Genomic DNA, 22,481 nt, shown 5'->3' on the forward strand with positions numbered 1-22,481 from the left:
CACTAAAATACTATGTCCTCAAACTGATTTGACTGATAAGCATCTTCTCTGCAAACAAGAGCACTACAGACCTCTCTCCAAGGGCCTGTGGTCCCTCCATTTTCAGTATGAAAAGAAGAATGCATAATGGTAATCTGAAAGCATGCGCGGGAGGAAGTACTTTGCCAGCTGCCCTATCATAAACCAGCAGCAATTCATCTGCAGCCACTCTACACATACAGAAATGCATATGGTTATGGCATGTATGACTAGGCCCTAACACCCAAAACTTAATGCTGTCTCTACCCATTATTAATTCCTGCTCTGCAGTTGTTACTCTGAGGCACCAAGATTTGCAGGGCCACCAAGATAAATGTGCTGCTAAAGGAAGTGGGGACCTGCAAGGAGCATGGTGGGCAGGCATTCCACACAGTACCAAGATTTGTGGAGTTGGAATTAGGATTTCCCCAGGTCTTCTAGCTCTATGCAATAAAACAAAAGCATGCCACCGATGTCTCCACACAGATGCTGACACCCCTACCCTGGTAGGATAGAATGCACCCAGTTTTCTGTACCCTTCCAACTTGCATTTTCCAATTTGCTTCCATCCAAGGGAAGAGATAATGTAGTCCTGGGCAATTATATGGTACACTAAGGAGTAATCCCAAAAGTGAGGATGGCCTTTAAAAAACTGTTCACTAAGAATAATCGAATTTTGAACTCAGAAATATACTTCTCCCCAAAATGTGAAACGGTCTAGGATATTCAAATTTGCAATTCTGGCAGGAATATAGTTTTTCATTCTACAGTGCAGTTTTGGAAATGGGCAGAAGAACCAATAAAACAGAGTCTTTGGCTGGTCTCACAGTGACTACTTCAGAGAGTTAGGGAAAGAAATGGGTAACTTTAGTTCCAGATTAGGGGCCTGCATTAAAGTTAACTAAAAATTCCTCCTAGTTTCTCAGCTCCCTACAGCAATACGGCAAAGAAAAAAAGCTGTAGCACTTATCTGAAATAGACAGATGCTTTGTGTGAACGAGAGATTACCACCAGCTCAGACTGCAGTGTTCTTCTCTGCATGCCAACTTGCATAGCACTCGGTTTATTGTGATTTGCAGCAATCAGGAGGCTATTTCTTTGTGCTACACACACAATCCAGGAAAATAGGCAAAGAGGAAAGGGAGGCAAAGCTCCACATGACTCACTAAAACAGGTAATCTCAAGATATTCACACATTACTGATTATTTTAAGAAAATGTCAACCACTGCTTCTGTTCCCAATCTCTAAAAGTGACTTGAAAAAGTTCTCCACCTCCTACATTTTCAGAAGTATCAGTGGAAATCTGTTTGGGCAGGACCATGGGACTAAAAAACCTCACTTAATTCTGTACTTCAGGATTTCATTTTATTGATATTTACAGGTTTTTGAGGCTGCTTTGTTTTTTAAAAAGAAAATTAAAACCTAACCATGGAATGGAAAGATGGTTAGTTCCTCCATCCACACTGTGGCCACCTCTCATTATTTGCCATTTCAAAACAGACCATAATCTATCCAGTTATCTCTTAGTAAATCTGCATAAATTCTTCCCCACCCATGCAGGCAAGGAGTTTATGCCCTGAGGGCCACCCTAGTGACACTGCTTTGGCTGTGACAATGTTAACCATAATGCTGCTGAAGCATTAAAGTATGCTGGAAGAGCAACATAAATGCTTTCTCTATAGTATCTAGCAGCAGACTCATTTACATTTGGGGTAAATTAATCTAATTTTACTTTTCAATTATGATGCAAATCTATGCAAAGAAAGCATCAGTTCTAAGAGCTGAATGGAGCAGCCGTTACATAGTGAAGATAATGGCACACAAGTTACTAGAGAATGAAATGACAGGCGAATACAGAAGATAGAGAAGTCTGTGGAACACTGGAACAGCAGCAAATGCAGGAAGGAGCCAGTTTTTGTTTACAATGCTTTTTTTAAAATTTATAGAAACTAGAATAATCTTCAGTAAAATATAGCCACGATGTGACACCTGCCAAACAGAGCAGCAGTGAGGCTAGTGAGATTCATATATAAATACAAGATAGTAACAGTCACCAAGAATTTAGTGTCACCTTACAAGACCTCAAGAAAGTTTTCTGGATAAGAATTTTACTAGTGCAGTCTCTGAGAGGCTCTGATCTGTCTGGAATGCTAATGCAGGGAGGGAGAAATGGTCTCAAACACAGGACTCACAAAATAATCAGATATTGACAACTTCAATAAATATAAGTGAGCATGCAGGAAGAGGGTGCACATGCAAGCGTCCTAAATTAACTCGGGGGGGGGGCGCGAAGGAGGGAGGGAGAGGGGAATCCAGAAGAGATTCTGAAAGTTCGAAGAGACCTCTCTCTGACTCTTGCAGTGACTACCAAACCACACCAAGATGAACACTCCTCACATGCATGTCTGTTCAGACAAGCTTTAAGCAAAAATAAATAGAGCAAAACCAATTTTTTTTTCCTGTTTTGTCCTTTAATAGTGCTAGATGGAATCCTGCTGATGAGACTGAATGAGGTGTACAAATTCCACACTTTATTTTACACGTCAGCAACTGTGGGGTTGGCAGAGTAAAGGTGTGTGTGTTAGCAGGATGTAGTGGGGTACTGCTAAAAGAGGGAAGAGTTCAGGTTACAAGAGCCACCTTAACTGCACATTTCCTGGTTTTCAGACATTTGAGGTTTGCTCAATTTAATGTTCTGCAAAGGGATGACACACCAACGTTAACTCTTTATGAACATTGTTTTTTGTCACTGAATTTCCTGTTTTGTTTTTTAAAACAGGAAAAAAAGACACATTATAGGCAGTAGTTAGTAGTCATTTAGGCAGAGTGTATCATGCCCCACAATTTGCATACCAAGCCAAAGCAGCCTGTAGTCAGCAAGCCCCACTTAAAGGGGTACTCTTCACTCCCCTGCAAAACTTCTGCATCCTCGCAATCCAGGAACCACCCAGAATTCACAAGCTGGCAATCTTGGCAGCGCATGAATTTCTTTTCCCTCAGCAGTCAAAGTACTACTGCAGTCAGTTCCAAACTTCTGCACGACATGTCTTTGTAAACACCACATTTGTCTGCCCCAGAAATAAATTAGCCACCTCTCCATATACCCTTGCAGCTAGTAAAATATAGACGTTCTCAAATAACCGAAGAGCTGCCTATCACCTAGGCACATTGCCCGCTGCAGCCCCTTTCCCTCGTTCTATTCCCCACCGCTGCCACACAAAGTCCTCTGTCTCTAGCTCTTTTGTTCCCAATAACAAGAACTTTGGTTAGACCAGCAGCTGACTATTTTGCTGAATTCATAGTAAACCTCCTCATAAAGTAAAAACAAAATTATAATATAACAGACAACCTGTAGCAAGCAATGAAGATTTAGTAACTCATGTTGCACAGATGTAGAAAGGTTCTGACTAGAAACATCAGTGACAGGGTGCTCAGCAAGGGCAGTGGCATCTGCATATTCCCTCAAACTACCCAGGCAAGCATGAAGTGGCTGCATAAAAACCCTCTTACAGTTTATTTCGTCATTGGTGCATACGCACTATAATCCTTCCAAGCTGCATATTTATGTAGGTGAAGTGAACATGTTCTTAAATGCTGTTCACAGTTTGGGCCTCCCAAAGACTCAGTGGCTGCCATGCACTATCCTGGGTAAAAACTGATTGATTGAGACCATTTTGACCCACATCACATCAACAGTTTGATCTCAAACTCCACACAAAAAAAACTCCCAAAAAACACAACCCACCTAGAAACTTTCAAAACTGGCTATTTCACAGTTCACAGGAAGAATTCACATGTCAAATTTCCATGCTGCTCCCCAAAATCCTTTGATGTTCCCCTTAAACTCAAGTTGCCACCCACAACTCACAAACTGTACCAACCTCCAGTCACTCAGTTCAGAACTCCCTTTGTCTTTGGTGGGGGCTTGTGATTAACTTTTCCTTAGTTAATTGAAGGGTGAGTTCAGCAGCCATCAGGAAGTCTGATTCAGTCAGTCAGTCGTATCACTCAGTTTAACAGTGCAAAGCAGCAGAAGAAATCTGTTTTTTAGGGGAGAGGGGCTGCTCTTTGGAAATGCCCAGGTTCAATGACCCCAAATTTGGATCACTAATGCTACCCCCATGCAGGCACACCAAATTTCAAAGCAATCCAATTAGCCATTCAAATTTTAGGATACTTACAAGAGTTGAGCTTTAAAGCATATAAAATGGTGGTGAGAATGGAAACCCTCCAGCCATTTTTCTCTATAGGTTCATGCATAATGTAAAAGAAAGAAAGATGTTTGCTTAAATACTGCTTTCAATTTGGGTTATCCAAAGATATAGCGGGTGCCATACACTGTATTGGGTAAAATTTGAAAGGTTGAGACCATTTTGACTAATGTGACATCAATAGTTTGATCTCCAGCCCTGTGCAAAAATAAATAATAAAACACACCCCATGTAGAAACTTTAAAAGGACTGTTTTGGGAAGATGTCTCTCTGGAACCCCTGCTTCAAATTTGGGTCCCCAACGCTGCCCTGCACCCTTCAGAGGCATACCAAATTCAAGTGAATCCAACTAAGCACGTCCACTTTGGAGAACTTAGAAAGCTTGACCTATAAACAGAAGTTGTGACAACTTATAAAGGCACTGCCAGGCCAATAGAATGTGTGTGTCACCCCCTGTTCACAGACCCATGGATGCCTTAATGAAAGCTCCATAGCCATTATAAACTAAGGTAACATGCCCACATACCACAATACTTAATATTAAACACTACATAGGACTCATTTCTAGTTCTCTCCCCTAAAATCCATACTAGACACTAGATTTAAAAAAAGTCTGGACCTTTCCCTAAAAGAAGCTCAAAGAATTCTGTGGAGTGGTTTAATTGGGAGAGAAATACAGAACTGCTGGCCCTCTATGGAAAAGGTCTTCAGCTCACACCTGCTCCAGATTCTCTTCCATACACTTAACACTTGATTCTGCAAGGTGCTGAAAACCCTTAACCCTCAATTCCTTTTCTCTTCAACAGGAGTTAAAGGACACAACAAACATGGGTTTGATTCTGCAACATACCACCCTAGTCAAAGGTGCTGAAAAAGGACAAAGCAAACAAGAAGTTGAAATTCAAGACTGTAAGAAGGGAAAACAGGACCTCAGAGGGCACTTGTCCAAGAGGCAGCCACTCCAGATTGCAGAACATGGACGCTGCAAAACGTGGCAGCATGACTGCTCAACATTTGGCAAACTCCTGCAAAGGACAGCTCAGAAAGAAAGTATATTATATGGTCAAGTGGCCTGAAGTTCCCAGTGCACTAGCATGGGGCCTGAATGCAAGAACCAGGAGAACATTATCTTAACAGCTCTCTCAAGATGAAAGAGCCACTCTTGACAACTGCCTAAAGTGGACTCCTCCCCCTAGGTCTGTTTCACTGTCAAAAGTTTGGGACAACCTAAAAAATTAAGTTGTTTCCCTACATAGCAATATGTTGAGATAAATAATATGAAAGCCATGTTTACCGCCAGTTCACCTTCAGCTCGCAGGTCTTCATAGAGGGCAGTCTCTCTAGTAGAGAATAAAAAGTGACAGAATTTCTGATGTAAAGTACTCAAATGTCTTTGAAATTCAGGGACAGCTGGAAGAGGCTGCAGACACAAGAAGTTGCGTGATCTGAACACATTAAATTGTTCAATACAGTGCAAAGAAAGATCTGGGAGCAGCACCATGGCTTTCCCTACCAGAAAGGGAAGTAGTAAGTTTCAGATATTAAAAGACATCAGTATAATCAGGGACAGGCGCATGAACATGCTGTATACTGGGAAGTGAGAACACTTTACTTCAGTTGATAAAGCCATAGGATGAAATCTGGGCTCCACTAAAGACAATGGCAAAATTCTCATTGATGAGGCCAGGACTTCCCCTATATTGTACTTTACTGTCACAAATACTATGGCAAGAACAATTTATTCATTCTTCACTAGCTTCTTACGTGAAACAACAAAAAAAATCATAACAGAAAGTGACTCTCACAGCTGAAACAATTCTGGGCTTCCCATTATTTCTCCACAAGTTAATTACTTTGCGGAATATTCCATAACACACTCTTGAGACCTCTGCACAAGCTTCTTCCCAAATTGTGAAATTAAGCATATCCCAACCCCATAACCAACCTTAATATTCCCTTCTCCTCTGCATCATCTGTACAGAGCGAGGTTTCCTCTCTACAAGTGTACTGTATTAAGCTTGTTGTAGGACAGTGGTCACTAACCAGTCGATCGCAATCAACTGGTCAATCCTGGAGACTCTCCCCGTTGATTACGATCTCTGGCAGCACAGAAGGGCTGCCACTAAGGCTTGACCGGCCCCATGCTGCTCCTGGAAGCGGCCAGCATGCCCTTGCGGCCCTGGGGGTGGGGGGAGGGAAGAAGGAGAGAGGACGGGGTGTCCGTGCACTGCTCTTGCCTGCAAACACCGCCCCCGCAGCTGGGAACGTGGATGGGGAACTGTGGCCAATGGGAGCGGCGGGGGGGGTGTGCCTACATAGAGGGAGAGTGCCCAGAGCCATGTCTCCCCACCCCCCAGGGTTCACTGGGGCACGTTGGCCCCTTCTGGGAGAGGCATGGGGCCAGGGCAGGCAGGGAGCATGCCTTACTTAACCCCACTGCACTGCCCAAGGCAAGTAGTGCCTGGTGGGAGCCCAAACCCCACCCCCAGCCCCCTCCTGAAGCCAGGACCCATACCCCCTCCTCCACCCTGAGCCCCCTTCCCAAGCCAGCACCCCAACACTCTACCCCAGCCTGGAGCCCCCCTCTGCACCCAAACACCCTCCCAAAACGTACACCCCTCACTCTCTCCTGCACTGCAACCCCTGCCCCAGGCCCAGCCCAGAGCCCCCTCCCACACTCCAAACCCCTCTGCCCCAGCCCAGAGCCTGCACCCCCTCCCAAACCCCAATCTCCTGCCTCAGCCCAGTGAAAGTGAGTTAGGATGGGGGGGGGGGGAAATGGAGTGAGCAGGTTGGGGCTCGGGGAAGGGACGGGGTAGATCCTGGGTTGCACTTAAATTCAAAAACTGATCTTGTGCATAAACAGGTTGGAGACCACTGCTGTAGGATATACAATCAGGAGAGCGCCAGCTGATGCAAGGGAAAGAGCACAGTGTTAGAGAATACATCCCTCTTACCTCGAGGTAGATCACTGCCGCTGGGATCGCAGGAGTAAGGCGGAGGAATGCTGCCACTATCTCCCACCTCGCTGACAGGAGGAGGAGGGGGAGCTGGATGATATGGGTACGGCATTGACGGAATCACTACTATGTTAAAAAAAATTTCAAAGTCTCAAGTCAGATTTTCAATGGTTTTAAAACAAGCGAACTACTAGCCAGTGCAGTTAGTATGAACTGCCATCATGCTCTCTAAATGTATAGTTATCACCTTCTGTTTTAAGGATTTAGCATTCCTTCTGGACAAATTAAAAAAAAAAATCCCACTTTTTGTCTTATGGTTTGCGTAGTTAAATTCACTTTGGTTTGAAATGTATTACCTACTCTCATTACAGTCAAGACGAGAGACATGACTAACTCAAACAACTTAATAAAAGAAATCTCTGCAGTTTATTTTGTGCATTGGAAGGCTTCCTAATGGAAGTTTGGTGCCTAAATACCTTTTTAGAGGATGTGAGCTTTCGTGTATAGTCAGCTTCACTTCTTCCCCTGCATAGGCAGTCAGTTTCCCCACAGCCACAAGGGATGGAATAAGCAGCAGTTTTTTAAAAAGTTAGGGAAGTGTGATTATGAAACCCAAAAAAATGACTGCAAGGTTCAGGGTAGGGTAGTAGTTGAAGCTACTGTATAAACTTTAAGCTGACTAGATTCCAACTGGCCTGTGCCCCTTTAAATAAAAAGTTTATTTGTTTGCATAAGTTTGTGTGTAACACCACCACCAAGTGGCAAACCCACATAGTGCAATGTTAATCATAACTGCAAGCATGCAGTGATCACATAAAGTAACTTGAAAAGGAGTACTTGTGGCACCTTAGAGACTAACCAATTTGAGCATGAGCTTTCGTGAGCTACAGCTCACTTCGTAGCTCACGAAAGCTCATGCTCAAATAAATTGGTTAGTCTCTAAGGTGCCACAAGTACTCCTTTTCTTTTTGCGAATACAGACTAACACGGCTGTTACTCTGAAACCTGTCATAAAGTAACTTAACCATAATATTAACAAAAAATAAAAACCACACAAAAAAAAACTGAATTGAGATGGTTGTTATGGGAGAGGGGAAAAGGAACGAGACTAGAGCAAAAGAAAGAATCCATGGAAGGTGAATGAAAATAGAGAGTACAGAAATTGAGAGCATGGAAGAACTCTCATAAGATGACATTGGAAAGATTCCGATTTTCATTTGCTTTCTAAGATAAAAACAAACAGAGTGAATACAATTAATGTACTCTATATAAAATAATGGTCTAGAGAAGGTAGCTAAGGAACTTCTGTTGTCCTTGTCTTATAACTTAAGGGGGGGGGAAGGGACAAAAGGTAAAGGTGACTAATTTAAAACTGATAAAAAGGAAATATTTTGTCACACTCTGTATAGGTAGGCTGTGGAACTCATTGCCACCGAAAGTCACTGAGGCAAAGAAGTAGTAAGGTTCAAAGAGGGATTAGACATTTATATGGATATCAAAATATCCAGAATTATGACAATAAAAGCTTTGGACGGGATATTGTTATGTTGGAAGTTGCTGATGGCTGCCATCAAACAGGTGTTTGGTCTACAAGGCAATCAGAGACCATGTTAATGCTGATGGGTGTGCCAGCCAGCCTTCATTCAGGCTAAATGGAAAAAGCAATTAAGCTCTTTTATGGAGTTAGGTAGCTGGAGACAATGGAAGCCACCACACGAGATACAAGGTCAATGAGCAGCTAACCCATGTGGGCTGAGGGATTTCCCCAGGGATTGATTTCAAGTAGTGATGAGGTATTAAACTGGTTGCAGCTGTGCGTACTAGAGGCAGAAAAATGAGGAAGTGAGCAGGAATCCAGACATGCAGTTGTGGGGAGCAGAGACAGAGCTGCTTGGCTGGAAAGGCAGGTTTGGAAATTGTGAGCAAAGTGTCAGCTTTGTTCCTACTGTGTTCAGGAAAACAGGACATTGCGAACATTCTTTGTAAATAGAGATTGCACCAAAGAAATACCTGATCCACGTCACCAATTTCAACTCCTTAGAGCAGTAACCCAGCAAGGCCTTGCATATTGGCTAGACACTTGTGCTAAGAGGCAACAATATTAAACTTCGTGCTTCAGGGCTTAAGCCAATCTCTAATAGAGACAAGGATGGGACCGGATGCTGCGGGCAGATTAACCCACTGCACCTACACCTTCCCGTGAAGCATCTGGAACCAGCTACTGTCCAAGACAGGATACCAGACTAGATGGGTGCAGTTCCTGTGCAAGTTAGGGAGCCATCTATGTTTGTTTCTGCTGAAGGGGGACTCCAAGAAGATGTAAACCTGGCTTGTCAGCGTATGAGGAAAGTCAGCAGTGGGGGTAATAAAGATTCATAGAGAAGGGAACCACATTCTATGGAAATACCTTTAAGAACTCATCAGTGTGTATTCTGGGTGGTGAGAAGTGAGAACAAACAGGAGTAGAACCTGAAGTTTACCGTTTTGTATCCAACACTCTACCTGGCCTTCCAGCAGAAGAAGGGGACACCAGGATGGGTTGCACTGCAGTCTGTGGGGGAATGGAGGTGGTAACGTTGGCTTGAGTGGCTGCTGCCGTGCTGGAGGAAAAGACTGTTGCTGGAGCATTATTAACACAAGAGGAGGTTGAGATCACGGCAGAATTCACCATCACCTGCAAAAGAGCCAGGAGAGTTTTCAATACATTGCCAACTTTGATTTTAAAAAACCCACACGTTTTTGAAATACTACCTGGGTCTGGTAGTTTTCATATATGTTTAGGCTGAGATACTCAGAGGAGCATAAAGGAGTTAGGGATCCAATTCCAGCCTAAAATACTACAGAAAATATGGAATAGTGAACATCTGCTCTCAAGAACCTCTCCTCCCCCAAATATTTATGTTGTCCTAGGATTCTACATCATAAAATGCTAAGCAAAAAACTCCACCATCTCTATGAGATGGCTTACAATATTAAATGAACAAGTGCAATACACCCATTACACAGGTATGCTATACTGAGAATTTTTATATATACACACACAGAGAATTTACTCAATTGCTACATGATCACCAATATCACTTCACTTCGTGTTTAAATCAAGTTCAAAGCTACAGTACTGAGAGTTTTTTTTTTTAAAAAGTATTCCAACAACAGTGAGTGTGTGTGTTGGGGTGGGGAATGATATATGTAAGTTTAATGCAGTTAAGGCCAAATCCTGCTTCCTCGCTGACTCAAGTAGGACTATCAAAGTCAACGGGACTACTCACATCATAAAACAAGTAGGATTTAGCCCCAACCCTGTAGGCACAGGTAGGCAGACCACCTCTTTATAGCAGAAGAGTTCATTTTTGTTTTTCTTCATTAATTTTTCAACTTTCCATTGTCACATGTGACTTAATGGTCCATGACTGAGATTACCTTCTGAGAATAGTTGTATGAAGCAACTCCATCTTGAGGTGAGACAGAACCTGTCCCTCCATCCTGAAGAGATTTCAAAGCAAAACAGTGTGTTTAAAATGTAGAGAAGCCACAAGGCTATAAGACTGTGGGGAAAAGGAGGGAGGGGGATGCCAGAAACCCAAAAGTCTTCTAGTTATTCTTTAATTTTCTAAAATATATACTCAAAGATCCTGCACTTTGCTTAAAAACCCCCTAAATTAAACTAGAGTTAGGCCAGTTCACAACTGCACTCTGCACTGCCAGGTGCAGAGTAGCCTTCTATACCTGCACTTGATTACCTGATCTCTGGACCAGCAAGCAGCAGGGGTGTGGGACAGAGAAGAGAAAACACCTTGTTTCACTAAACAGTAGCCTCTCCAAGCCCATTAACAAACTGGCTGATTTTAAAGGCAAGGTCTGGTCCAGTCCTGTCTCTGAAGGCTAGCATACACTGTTGTGGGACTTGAAGAGTAGCATATAAAACAGAAGTAGGAGGGGGAAGAATCATGGCTTTACAAAGAACAGATGATTTTCCACCTCCCTTCTCCCCACAAAAAAGTGTGAGGACAGACATGGAGCAGAACTCTTACAAATAAAATTCAGACTGTAAAAGCCACCACCAGGATGTGTATATACTTGATAAGCACTGTGCACGGATTTAAAGACCAACCCTATAATGATACTGTAATGAGGTCACATTTCAGTAGGATCCCTTCAGAGACAAGCATTCACTATCTAGCTGGAAAGGGGGTGGGGGTGTGGGAGGGGAAGTGGGAGAAATGCGAAATATAAATGGAACTATTATTCCTTACTCCTAAAAACCACCCTTGAGCATCTACACTAAGCTTGCTTCCAGGGCCAATTTCTCTGAAGGATGTTATGTGTTTCTAGGAAGCCTAATCCAAACAGTGACTAAAGCTTACCAAGTTTGCTGTAGTCTCTGCTGAACTAAATACTGTTGGAGTTTCACAGTCTGGATCTGGAGGGCATGGGCAAAATTAATTGAAACAGGAGCATTAAATCTAATCCTTCAAAAACTTGTGCGAGATCAAACTATTGTTTTACATTCACTGTGAGTAATATGGGAGAGTCCAATTCTTACTGACCTGAAGGGGTGTACATATATTCTTCATGAAATTCCCCTAGGAAAGAGGAAACGGATAGCTTCATTTCAGAAAGAAGTTAAACACAGAAAAGATCAGAATTACATTTCAGTCACCAACAAAGGTGAATTGAGCCATCTTAAGAAAAAGGATTACTAGAATGGGATACACCAACATTGCACCATTTCCGCTTTTCCTACAAACATCTATCATTACGTGGTCAGCTCTTTCACAGCTCAAGTGACATTAACAAAGTAGTCCAAAGGCAAAACACATCATTTATAGTCCCTGAAAACCCGAATTTGAGTCTAGATGTGCAGAATGAAGTGTAGCTAGATGTATCTAAGAATTTGGCCCTAGTTTACATTTATTTGAAAAGCAGTGCTAAATTTATAACTTGACTTAATACACCTCTGTGTAACAGGAGTTAAGGTTAAGATAGTTAAATAAAGAACACATGGAAAAAAAAGCCACAAGTGTTTCAAGTCTATACAGGACTGTTCCCACCCCACCAAAAGGAGTTACATTTCCATAATAATTTTAAATGCAAAATCCTTTACACAATCTGTAACACTACATTTCTACCCTCCTCTAGTCACTATTTATAAAGTGTTTTATGTATAAATAGATCTACAATGAAATTATCTGAAAAATGCACCTTTTACTCCTTATACACTGTAATTAATAGGCAATGCATTTGAAAGAGGATTAAGGCATAGGGAAATGAGAAAAGAACTATACTGGTACACTCTCCAATACTGCTCATTTTTAATCAAGAGATATTAAAACTGAGTGCCCTTCCTGGCTTCCGTGAGATGAAAAAAAGAGCCATTGGCACTTTTAGAAAGATTACTAAGGTGTCTTGGACAATGCTCCTTTTTGTCAAAGAGGCAGATGCTAATACCCAAGGCCACTAATAAAAGCATACACTTTGATTTAGTTTGTAGAACATTAGTAACTAAGTTTATTGCTTTGTGAGGAAAGTCAGAAGACGACAATACTAGTTTATTCCATTCCACCAAAGGCCATAGTAACTGTCACCAAATAGAATCTATGTTGTATGTTTCAAGCAATGAGTTGTCTTGCTACAAACCCGCAGAGTCACATCAGCACTAGTCTGGCAAACTATTAAATGAAATGGATTAACACGTTTGCCATGCAATAAAAGCTGAGGTGTTGCACATGTGCATGCTTCTAACTACTTGAAACAGATGTCTGCCCTAAAGCTGGGCTTCCCAAGAGAAAAATGGAAGGCATCTCTGTACCTAGTGAAGAACACTGTAAGGCAGTGTGGCTCAGCAGCAGAGCGAAAGGGATTGCTTTTGTAGCCTGCACACACATTGCATGGGAATACACAAAAATGGAGATTCTGGATTAATCCGAACACAAGCGTGTGTTTGATTATTTAGAACTTACCATTATCACTTGGTTCATCGACTTCCTCCTCTGAGGAATTCAGAGTCTGTTTGCTGGGTGGAATGGGGCTTGGGCCTCTTCTAGCTACCCAGAATCCTGCAGGGGCAGGGACTATTGGGGCAGGACTACCCTGACTCTAGGAAACAAGATAAAGTGTGTTTTATTAGAACAAAGTGAACTCGCCACGGGTTCTCACCAACCTGAAACCAGGATTTGGCAAAACAATTTTGCTGTAAAACACTACTTATTACACATACAATGATCTCACTGGTACCTTGTGCTCCCTCCATGTTGTATCCACCAGGTGTCTCCCCTAATATACGTAGACCAATTTTTCCCTCTGTGTGTATACGCCTAGTATCATGGTCCTGATCCCTAATTGGGGTCTCCAGGCTGGACCATAATACAAATTGTTTCATTCATCTCAGAGCTACATTAGATGAACATAAGCTGGAATAGCAGAGTTTAAATTCACATGAACCTCAACTCAGTGTTATACATTAGTTTCAACTGAGTTTGTGTGTCACTTGCCATTGACGAAATCCGAGATATCCCACCCTGAAATCTTCCTGGTGGTTATAGAACCTGCTCCCCCTTTTCCCAACTGAACTGTAGCAGGACCCAAAGCCAATGCTGCCTTCATAGCGAGTCATTCACTTCGTGACTTGGAGCTCACAAATGTAGTGACACATCCTGTTCCATACTGCCTGGTTAGTGATAAGAGGAATGATGGTCAGTGGTTAGGGCTCTAGACTGGGACTCAGAACAAGAGGCCTGGAACCGATCCACACTGCTCACAGAAAAAGTTTTGCTGAATTCCAGATTTACAAATTAAACTAACCCTGCCTTGGGCAGAAGCAGTTCTTCATTACACTGACTCGGCAAACAGTGCTACTGCATAGTAAACAAGAGAGAGTCAGAAGCTTTCCGATGGCAATTAGGCTTTAGCTTCTTGTGGCAGATATGGAGCTGCAATGTAATATAGTTTTATAGAATACTGTATGTGACATAGTCAGTGAGGTAAAGTTACCACATATAGGGTAATTAGACTTTCACGTATGAATGTACCATCAAAACTCAATAGGGGGCAGTTGGGAAAAAAAGCAGAAAAGCAACACCATGGCTCTAGATAAAACAACCTTCCAAACACACACTTGGGGAGCAATTCCAAGACAACAGCATACTTCCAGGTTCCAGCCCAAGTGTACCACTATTTTGCCAAGGTTTGGAGCCTAGAGATCCAAGGGACAGTAAGTGACTAAAAGGACTCTGGAGGGGGAGTTGTGAGTGTGGCGTTTCTGGTGAGAATGTCTGAAGTTAGGGCCTTCCTCTTCCTCTCTGTCCAGAGAAGAGTATGTCCCTCTGATCTCTAAGCTCCCTGCCTTAGCAGACAGCTGTGTAACTTTGGGCTGAGGAATGAGGCCTGGTATACACTAGAAAATTAAGTCGGCTTAACTGCTTCATTCCGGGGTGTGAAAAATCCACACCCTCTGAACAGCATAGTTAAGATGATTTACCCCCACCGTAAACAGCACTATGTCAATGGAAGAATTCTTCCATTGACTAAGCTACCACCTCTCGGGGAGACAGACTACCTACACTGACAGTTGGTGTAGGTAGTGTCTACATTGAAGTGCTGCAGCACTGCCATTACGCACTGCAAGTGAAGAAAGAAAAAATACAAACTAGCTGCCTGAACATGAGAAATAATCCAATGGCAGCTACAGGCAAACATACGGGGGGTGGGGGGGTGGGGAAATGGGGTGCACACATTCCTGCTGAACGCTACCGATTCTGAGTCTGAAAAGGAAGTTGCAAAATAGCGCGTCTAAGTTGCTAAAGAATGTTTTCTTCCAAGAATGCTAAGCAAAGGTCATAGGTTAAGCCCAGAACAGAAGAAGGGACTACAGTATGGCTGCTGAAACATAATCAATGTTTAAATGCCAGAAGAGAAGGAAAAAAAGGAAGATACCAATTTATATACCAAATCTATTTTTCTGAAATTCATTATATCAAAATGGCAGTGGCAAAAAAATTCTGGAAGACAGGACAGCTGAATTCACAATGGTCAGTGTTTAAGCAGTTTTATGCCTGAACTCCAGTCCAGACAGCTAAATATTGACTGACCATTTTTAGCACACTCAGGGTGGTTTAGTCTAAACCTACAACAGGATTTGGAAAAGCAAGTAGACTGATAAAAGAATGATTTTTAAAGAGCGGACACCAAAAGGGGCTAGGGTTCACAACTTAGACTGGAGGCTCAATTCTGCCATTTTACTTGCAGAATTGAAAACTTCATTTTGGATTGGTCTTAGTTTGGGGAATAACTATGCTTACAAAGGGATTCACATACTGTAATATGTTTCATTTTATAGAAACTTGCTGTGCAAAGAGGAGTTCAGGAAAAAGTCAGTCTGGAGATCGTTGCTATTTTCTTTTGCAGAAGAAAGTAGCTTCTGAGTGGTTGTGATGTTAGAGAACAACACTAACCATTTGTCACCTAATATCACACATAAATGCAGATGTTGATGCAACAGGTGAGTGGCAAAACTTTCTGTAGAAAAGCTGTAGTAAATTCATAAGAGTTGAATCTCTACTATATCTCAACAGCTTTCATAGTTATTTAACTGAGAGATTCTAACTAGAGCATGGCAAACAAGAGGAGAACTCCCTTCCACATCTTTCAAAGCTGCACATCCAAGTCTGAAAAGCCTATTGCAAGAAATATGAGCTGTGTGTGTTTTAACAACCTACCCCAACATTGCATGTTTGTACAGGCTTTCCTTTTCATTTTGGCAAACATTTCTAAATGAACTGCTAGCTCATGACTTACTGGTAAAGCAGGAAAAGCAGCCTCATCTCCTTCTTCAATTTCATAGAAAGTTATGGTTTCTTCCAAACCCTGAGGCTCCTCCCCAGTCTCTGGTACAAATCCATACTGACATTCCTTATTGACACACTGCATCTGCCGGCGACTACGGCTATATGAACTTTAGAGAAAAATCAAGACATACGCACGGGGGTTTAAGCAGGTTTCCATTATTAAGTTTTAATTATACTTCTTTTGGAAATGCCCTTACATAATGTTTGCAGAAGTGCTATTTACCCATTGTTCAGTATCATGCCATTTTAAAAAGTTTATTTTCCCCTTATTTGTAGTACAATGTTTTGTAAAGAAATTTATACTTGCTTACCGGGACCTATAGGAGAAATTGTCATAGCTCTGATAACATCTCTTCCCTGGTCCGGGGTAGAATGCTATTTGAGGGCCAACCATGTTGTTCCTGTTTATAAATCGGGCAGATCCCCTAAATTTAAAGGGCAAAAAAATCCAGTTACCAAGAAGTGCCTACTGATTCTCTCAGATGAAACTCACCTGTAGTGTCATCTATTAAATAGATGAATATTAGCTAGGGCTAAAACTGTGGGAGACCTAACAGGGAAATGAATACTGGTCTTTGTTAGGGTTCCAAGGCTTCATACCTGGGCATTCCATATCCCCTGCCATGCCTCTGAGGAGAATTCTGAGGACGGTAGTGATCATAGGATGCCATATTCCCACAACTTTGAGAGCAATTAATTGGAGAAGAGCGACCTGAAGGAACATTGTGCTGTAGCCGGGGTGGAAGAACTGGCTGACCCCTACTATAAGCCATGGTCATGTAAACTTCCTTCCCACGGACTTTCTTAAACAGTCTCTTCCGTGATTTCATATCCATTTCTGCAATTTCAAAGAAGCACAAGAAAAAAAAATAATGGGGGCGAGAATGGAAAAGAGAAGTTAGATCAGTTAAACATCTGTACGGATCTACTTGACTGCCTTAAATGGAGAAATAAGAAACTCCAGAGGTACATTCAGATTATAAAGTAATGGTAACAATTTCATATGAGAAATTCTGTAAGTTAATATTTGGATATGGAGTATGGCAAAAAAGTCACCCACCCAGAAAAGTGCAACCAAATGTGTGAGCTTATTAAAATACTAATTTAATCCTTTACAGGTAGATAAGCAGAACGTTTAATAAGCTTCCTATGCACAGAATAGCCTCCCAGTTTCGGCTAGGCCAAGCCAGTACTCATCATTCAAACCCCTCCCTGAAGACATTACTTTGTGATTCCCATAGGGAATGAGTCAATTATAAAACCCTTCACTGAATCATCAAGAGGCACACAAGCTTACACTGCTTTACTATGGAACTGTACTGCTTTAGCACGACCCCTTCCTCACTTCATTCCCTCTGCTGTTACCATCATTCTTATAACAAAATTAGATAATCTCTTTGATGAAGGGACCTGGCCTTTCTATATTGTCTGTGAAGTGCTTTACAGCCTCTTAAAGGTTTTAAATACTAAACTTTAACACACATTCTCAATGGATTTGCTATTTGTAAGTACCCCAGCAAAATACCCATCAGAAGTTCACCTCCATTCATCCCCTCTCCAAAGAAGGGTTTTCCTCAATCATTCCCCCTTAAAATGAGCTTTATATTACCAATTGAATTCAATCAGATCCAATATTTGAAGACTGCTGCTACAAACCTCGTTCATTCCCCTAAAAAAAAAAATATCAAATAAGATTCTTACTGAAACCATGTACAAACCTATTTCTGAAACATAGCCGCCTGTTATTTTCTGATAGTTTCCTCCTTTTCGACTGGGAACCACATTCCATGCAGGGACAGGTGTCACTTGTGTCACTGGTTTTAAGTTTGCCAATGGAACAATATGTCTACATGAAAAATACTAGTGTAAGTCAGTGCCACATTAGACAAAAATGACTGCCATGCTGCCATCAAGTGCAAGCAGATCTTACTGAACAGATTTTTCTTTAAATAAGCAGCACATAAAAACAAAGACACAGTTTAGAAATGTATGTACATCTGTGTTGCCAAACCCAGGGGACAGTTTAAATATAGCTTTTTATCATTCCAACCCACGTGTATAGTAATCCTACTTTGAGATTTCTCAGAGATCGATGAGGGCAAAACAAAAGACTCTCCTGCTATAGGCATGTAACTTGCATCAATGGCAACTATCCTTTAGAGACAGATCCAGTGTCAGAGGCAGAATCATCCCCGTAACAGCACTAGTAAGACGCATATTAATGTAAAATGTGTACAGTAATCAGTTCCCCCCCCCCTTTTTATTTATTTTTTTTTATTTGGATCCCAGCATTGTCTTGGTTTTCAGAGACTAGCTAGCTACTCTCAGGATTGTTTTAAATTTATCTTTAATCCAGTCTAACTTTTGCACATTCTTTCACTCAAGGGCACGCTGCAATACCTGTTACTTATAACATGCACATAGCACCAGAGTTGTGCTTTTTAATCTTACAGATAATACAGACAGATTATCAAAGGTAAATTTGGGATGTGCCAACAAGTGGCATTTTTGCTAGATGTACGACTTATCTTAAGGTATTTACAAAACTCCCAAAATTAAGGGGGAGGGGGAGGGGCAAGGAGAGAATTTGAATGAGAGTTGTCAGAACGAATTTCAAGGACTAAAAGCAACCCATTATTTAGCTGTGATGCAAGTCCCACTCCTAAGAAGTTCTAGAAGCTAGTTGTGTAGACTCATTGTTTACCATGAACTCAGCCCAACCGGCAGGAGACTCTTCTGCTTTCTATCCACATGGAAATTAGATTATACCCAGAATGTTTTCAATGAAAACCCAAGAGGTGTTACTCCTGCCATCTGCTCCGGTGGAATGGTAGCTACTGCCAACCTGTTAAACTGGTAAGGAACTGGGTCTGGTTTTTATTTTATATTCTGAAAAGAAACTGAACACAGAGTTTCAAAACCTTCTGACAGCCACAATTTAAACATCTGTTGGGAGAGAGGTGTGTATGTGCAGACTCAACAAAGAAAAAGGATTTCAGCAAATAAGACACACAGCTCTAAGGCTGTCTTCAGATTGCTTACTTCTCTGCCAGCTCTTCAATGAACACGGTCACCATGTTGCCATCATGTCCAACTTCCTGGATATGAGCATTGTAGTACTTACCCACAGGCTCCAGACGTACCTGGAGAGGGAAATAAAGGGGGAGTAGGTAAACCCAAATGGTGACACGTTAATGGTGCTTTGGTTCCCCCCAATGGCTGGCAACATAGGAGCTGTTTTCATGCTGCTCACATACCACTGAGTTAGCTTGAGAGTCTTGGAATACCTCAGTCCAGCACTGCCCACCCTACCCAACATAGAAACAGTAGACGAGTGGGCAGCAGAGGGAGAGACACTGCAGGAACAGATACAAACAACAAGAAAAAGAATAAGAGAGGACTTCATGGATGGAAGAAAGGCAGGGAGAGGACAGGTCAGAACCAAAACTGCCTTGTACGATTCAACAACTAAACAGGACCCATTGCACTAGGCACTGCAAAACAGAACCAAAAACACCCTCTTATTGTCCATCTTTCATTGCCATTCTGCTGAGGTTCATGTACAGTGCCAGTCAGTGTGGTGTCTGTATATTTCAAGAGTTCAGTCTTAAACTCCTCGACTTTCAGGATTCATAGCACTAGTTCATGGTCCGCTTTCAAGTGGCCCTTCCCATATACTATCTTGTGCTAGTTTTGAATTTACAGAAAGTTAAAATCATTCAGATGACCCCATTGTATTTAACAGCTATAACGAGAGAAGAAATCTCTGTAAGACCCTATGAGTTCAGATAATTTCATAACTTTATACTTTACTTAAAGCAACTTTAATAATTCATCATTACTGAATCTGCTTCGAGTACTAACCTGACATTTGTCTCCTAAATAGTACTGTCTCCCAGCAAACACCATGTAATCAGTTTTTTGAAGTTCTACAAGAGATCAAAGTGAAAGTTTAAGCTAGGTACTATTCTTCATTTTTACCTATTAGTTCCCTTGAGTGCAATTCTGGGTATGTATTATAGGCTGAAATGAGTGAATTATCTCCTGTGTTTTCCTGGACATCATTATGTGAGCACTCTGAACTACCAAATGAGACAAGTATTCCCTTCCAAGGCTTGAGCACTAGGGAAATGTTGCACTCTCCCCACATCTTGCGATGCCACAAAGCACAGTGACAACTCCAATGTGAATGATGGCAGCTGGGCTCTGGAGGAAGATTGTGCCTCCCAGATTTTCTTGCATGCCAAAGAATCCCAAAGCACTTTACAAAATACATATGCAACAGGATCACTTTGCTCATCACTGAAATTCAGTCCTTTCTGGGACCAGTGCGCAGCAATACTATATAGAAATTTTGGGCCAGAAACAAAAAATGTCCCTTTCCTCCGAGTCAGCACTGAGGCTATGTCTACACTGCATACCACTTGTGGTGGTGTGTAGGGTATGGGTAGCTACACATCACAATGAAAAGCAGGCTGCATCCACACTGGTGTGTAGCTACATGCATCAGTGAAAGGCTCTGGCACGGGGGAGGCAGTGGGGAAAGGCTCGGCAGCAGGGAACCTCCAGAGTCTCCACTACCTCCCTCCTGCCAGAGCCTTTCCTTGCTGTGAGGAAAGGCTCTGGCACGCCCTTGCAGCAGAGAAAGGCTCCCGGAGCCTTTACCAACTGCTGGAGCCTTTCCCTGCAGTAGGGAAAGACTCCAGCAGTTGGGGGAGGGCACCACTGTAGACAGGAGAGGCACTGCTTGTGCAAGTAGAGAGCCATGTAGGGTACATACACACAGGGCTCAGGCATGTCTTCACTCTACTTGCCTAAGCAGTGCCTCTCCTGTCTACACTACTATTAATACCCATGCTAGAGGTGTGTGCAGTGTATATACTCTACACCTCCCCAAAAGGAGCAAGCAGCGTAGCTGTATTGAGAGTCAAAAGCCCAGCCTGGCATTAGGGGCTGCTGTGCTGATGGAAGATATGACAACACCAAATGCTGACCAATTGTGATCATTTTGTAAGGCAGGATGTATCTGGATAATTGTAATCTACTTAAATCTCCCTGTCAGGGAAATTCTGAAAAGTTATTCTTCCTTTATCACTCCTAAATTTCTGTATAGTGCTGTTGCACACGGGGATCTGGCTGCTCTGTTTAGTCCCAGAAAGGACTGGACTGAATTTCAGTGATGAGTAAAGCGAACCTATTGTTGCATTCACAACATTCACAAAAAGTCTTTGGCATGCAAGAGAGATGTGGGGAGAGAGTGTAATATTTCCCTAGTGCTCAAGCCCCTGGAGAGCAAGGGAGCACTTGTCTCATTTGGCAGTTCAAAGTGCACACTAACTGCTAAGTGACCCCCCCGTCCTTTCCTGTTACTCTGAACCCAAATGCATTTATGGAACACGAGCCTTTGTGCAGACACTGCTACCATAAAGTAAAAAAAAAAAAGTCCCCATTTTACATTTGAACGTGATCTGAAAATAGCATTACAAGACAATACTCTGCTATTGCACTAAGCTTTCCTGAACGCCCACATTTCCTAGTCCAGAACCAGTATATTTTTCTCAACAGATCAGATTTCAGGAGCATGATGGACATCATATAAAATTGGAAGTACTCTACTGGTTGCTTAGAGATGAAAAAGAAGTCTCTGGCCGGTAACAGGATGTATGCTCCACAGATATGTTTGCTGGGTTAGATAATGCCCTTCACGTTTCAGGTATGTATCTATTTGCTCAAGCCCCCTGTGCAGGTCCAAAATACTAGTAAATTGGTCTATAAAATAATCTCATGGAGCCTCAATAAAACTTTTACTGTTAGCCAGGAATTTACAGAATATTCAAAGGGTTTTTTTAGGTACCTTTTCTGCTGTCCAACCAAACATCAAATTCTACATTTCGATAGATCTCAGGGTCCAGGGCTTTTAGCACTTTATAGGGAAAAGGCATCTTTGATGGATTTTCTGGAGGCTAAAACACAGTTAAAATGGACTACAATTAAAAGCATGCCATATATTCACAACCCCTGCCTTTCCTTGCAGAGGTTCTAATTATTTTAAATAAGCATATACACTTTGTCTTCCCTGCCTCTTTCACTTCCACTATGACATGTAATTAGTTTGCTTCAAGTACAGAATCTAAGAAGAATATGAACAAGTCTTTAGGTATTATGGATTCTGAGGCTTGAGGACAAAGTAGATAAATAAAAATCATGTTGAAGAAGTTAATCACAGACTCTATACTGATCTGCTTGATTTCAGAATAGAAAGTTTTTAGTCACTAGGTAAAAAACAGGGAAGGAAAAAAAAAAAAACTAACTAGAGACTGACTTTCAGAAGCTGCTGACCACACAACTCCAAACCAAAGTCAATGAGAGTGTGTGTGGTGTGTGTGTGTGTGTGTAACTAATTATATTACACACTCTCTCTCTCTCTCTCTCTCTCTCTCTCTCCTTG

General features: G+C 42.0%; 1 protein-coding gene across 1 annotated transcript in view; it reads right to left on the minus strand.

Annotated features, from left to right (window-relative positions):
- ALG13 (ALG13 UDP-N-acetylglucosaminyltransferase subunit) overlaps positions 1–22,481 on the minus strand; it is a 55,162-nt gene that overhangs the window by 7,932 nt on the left and 24,749 nt on the right. Inside the window, exons 13-25 of the mRNA XM_074962663.1 lie at positions 21,888–21,996; positions 19,898–19,962; positions 19,076–19,176; positions 17,752–17,879; positions 16,634–16,871; positions 16,345–16,458; positions 15,984–16,140; positions 13,151–13,286; positions 11,738–11,773; positions 11,555–11,610; positions 10,611–10,673; positions 9,693–9,864; positions 7,188–7,316 (exon numbers count right to left, since the gene is read on the minus strand). Of these exons, the coding sequence (XP_074818764.1) occupies positions 7,188–7,316; positions 9,693–9,864; positions 10,611–10,673; positions 11,555–11,610; positions 11,738–11,773; positions 13,151–13,286; positions 15,984–16,140; positions 16,345–16,458; positions 16,634–16,871; positions 17,752–17,879; positions 19,076–19,176; positions 19,898–19,962; positions 21,888–21,996 (1,504 nt within the window). The remainder of the gene's footprint in view (positions 1–7,187; positions 7,317–9,692; positions 9,865–10,610; positions 10,674–11,554; positions 11,611–11,737; positions 11,774–13,150; positions 13,287–15,983; positions 16,141–16,344; positions 16,459–16,633; positions 16,872–17,751; positions 17,880–19,075; positions 19,177–19,897; positions 19,963–21,887; positions 21,997–22,481) is intronic.

Source organism: Natator depressus, chromosome 9 (assembly GCF_965152275.1).
Source record: "Natator depressus isolate rNatDep1 chromosome 9, rNatDep2.hap1, whole genome shotgun sequence".
In the NCBI taxonomy this organism is placed as follows: Eukaryota; Metazoa; Chordata; order Testudines; family Cheloniidae; genus Natator; species Natator depressus.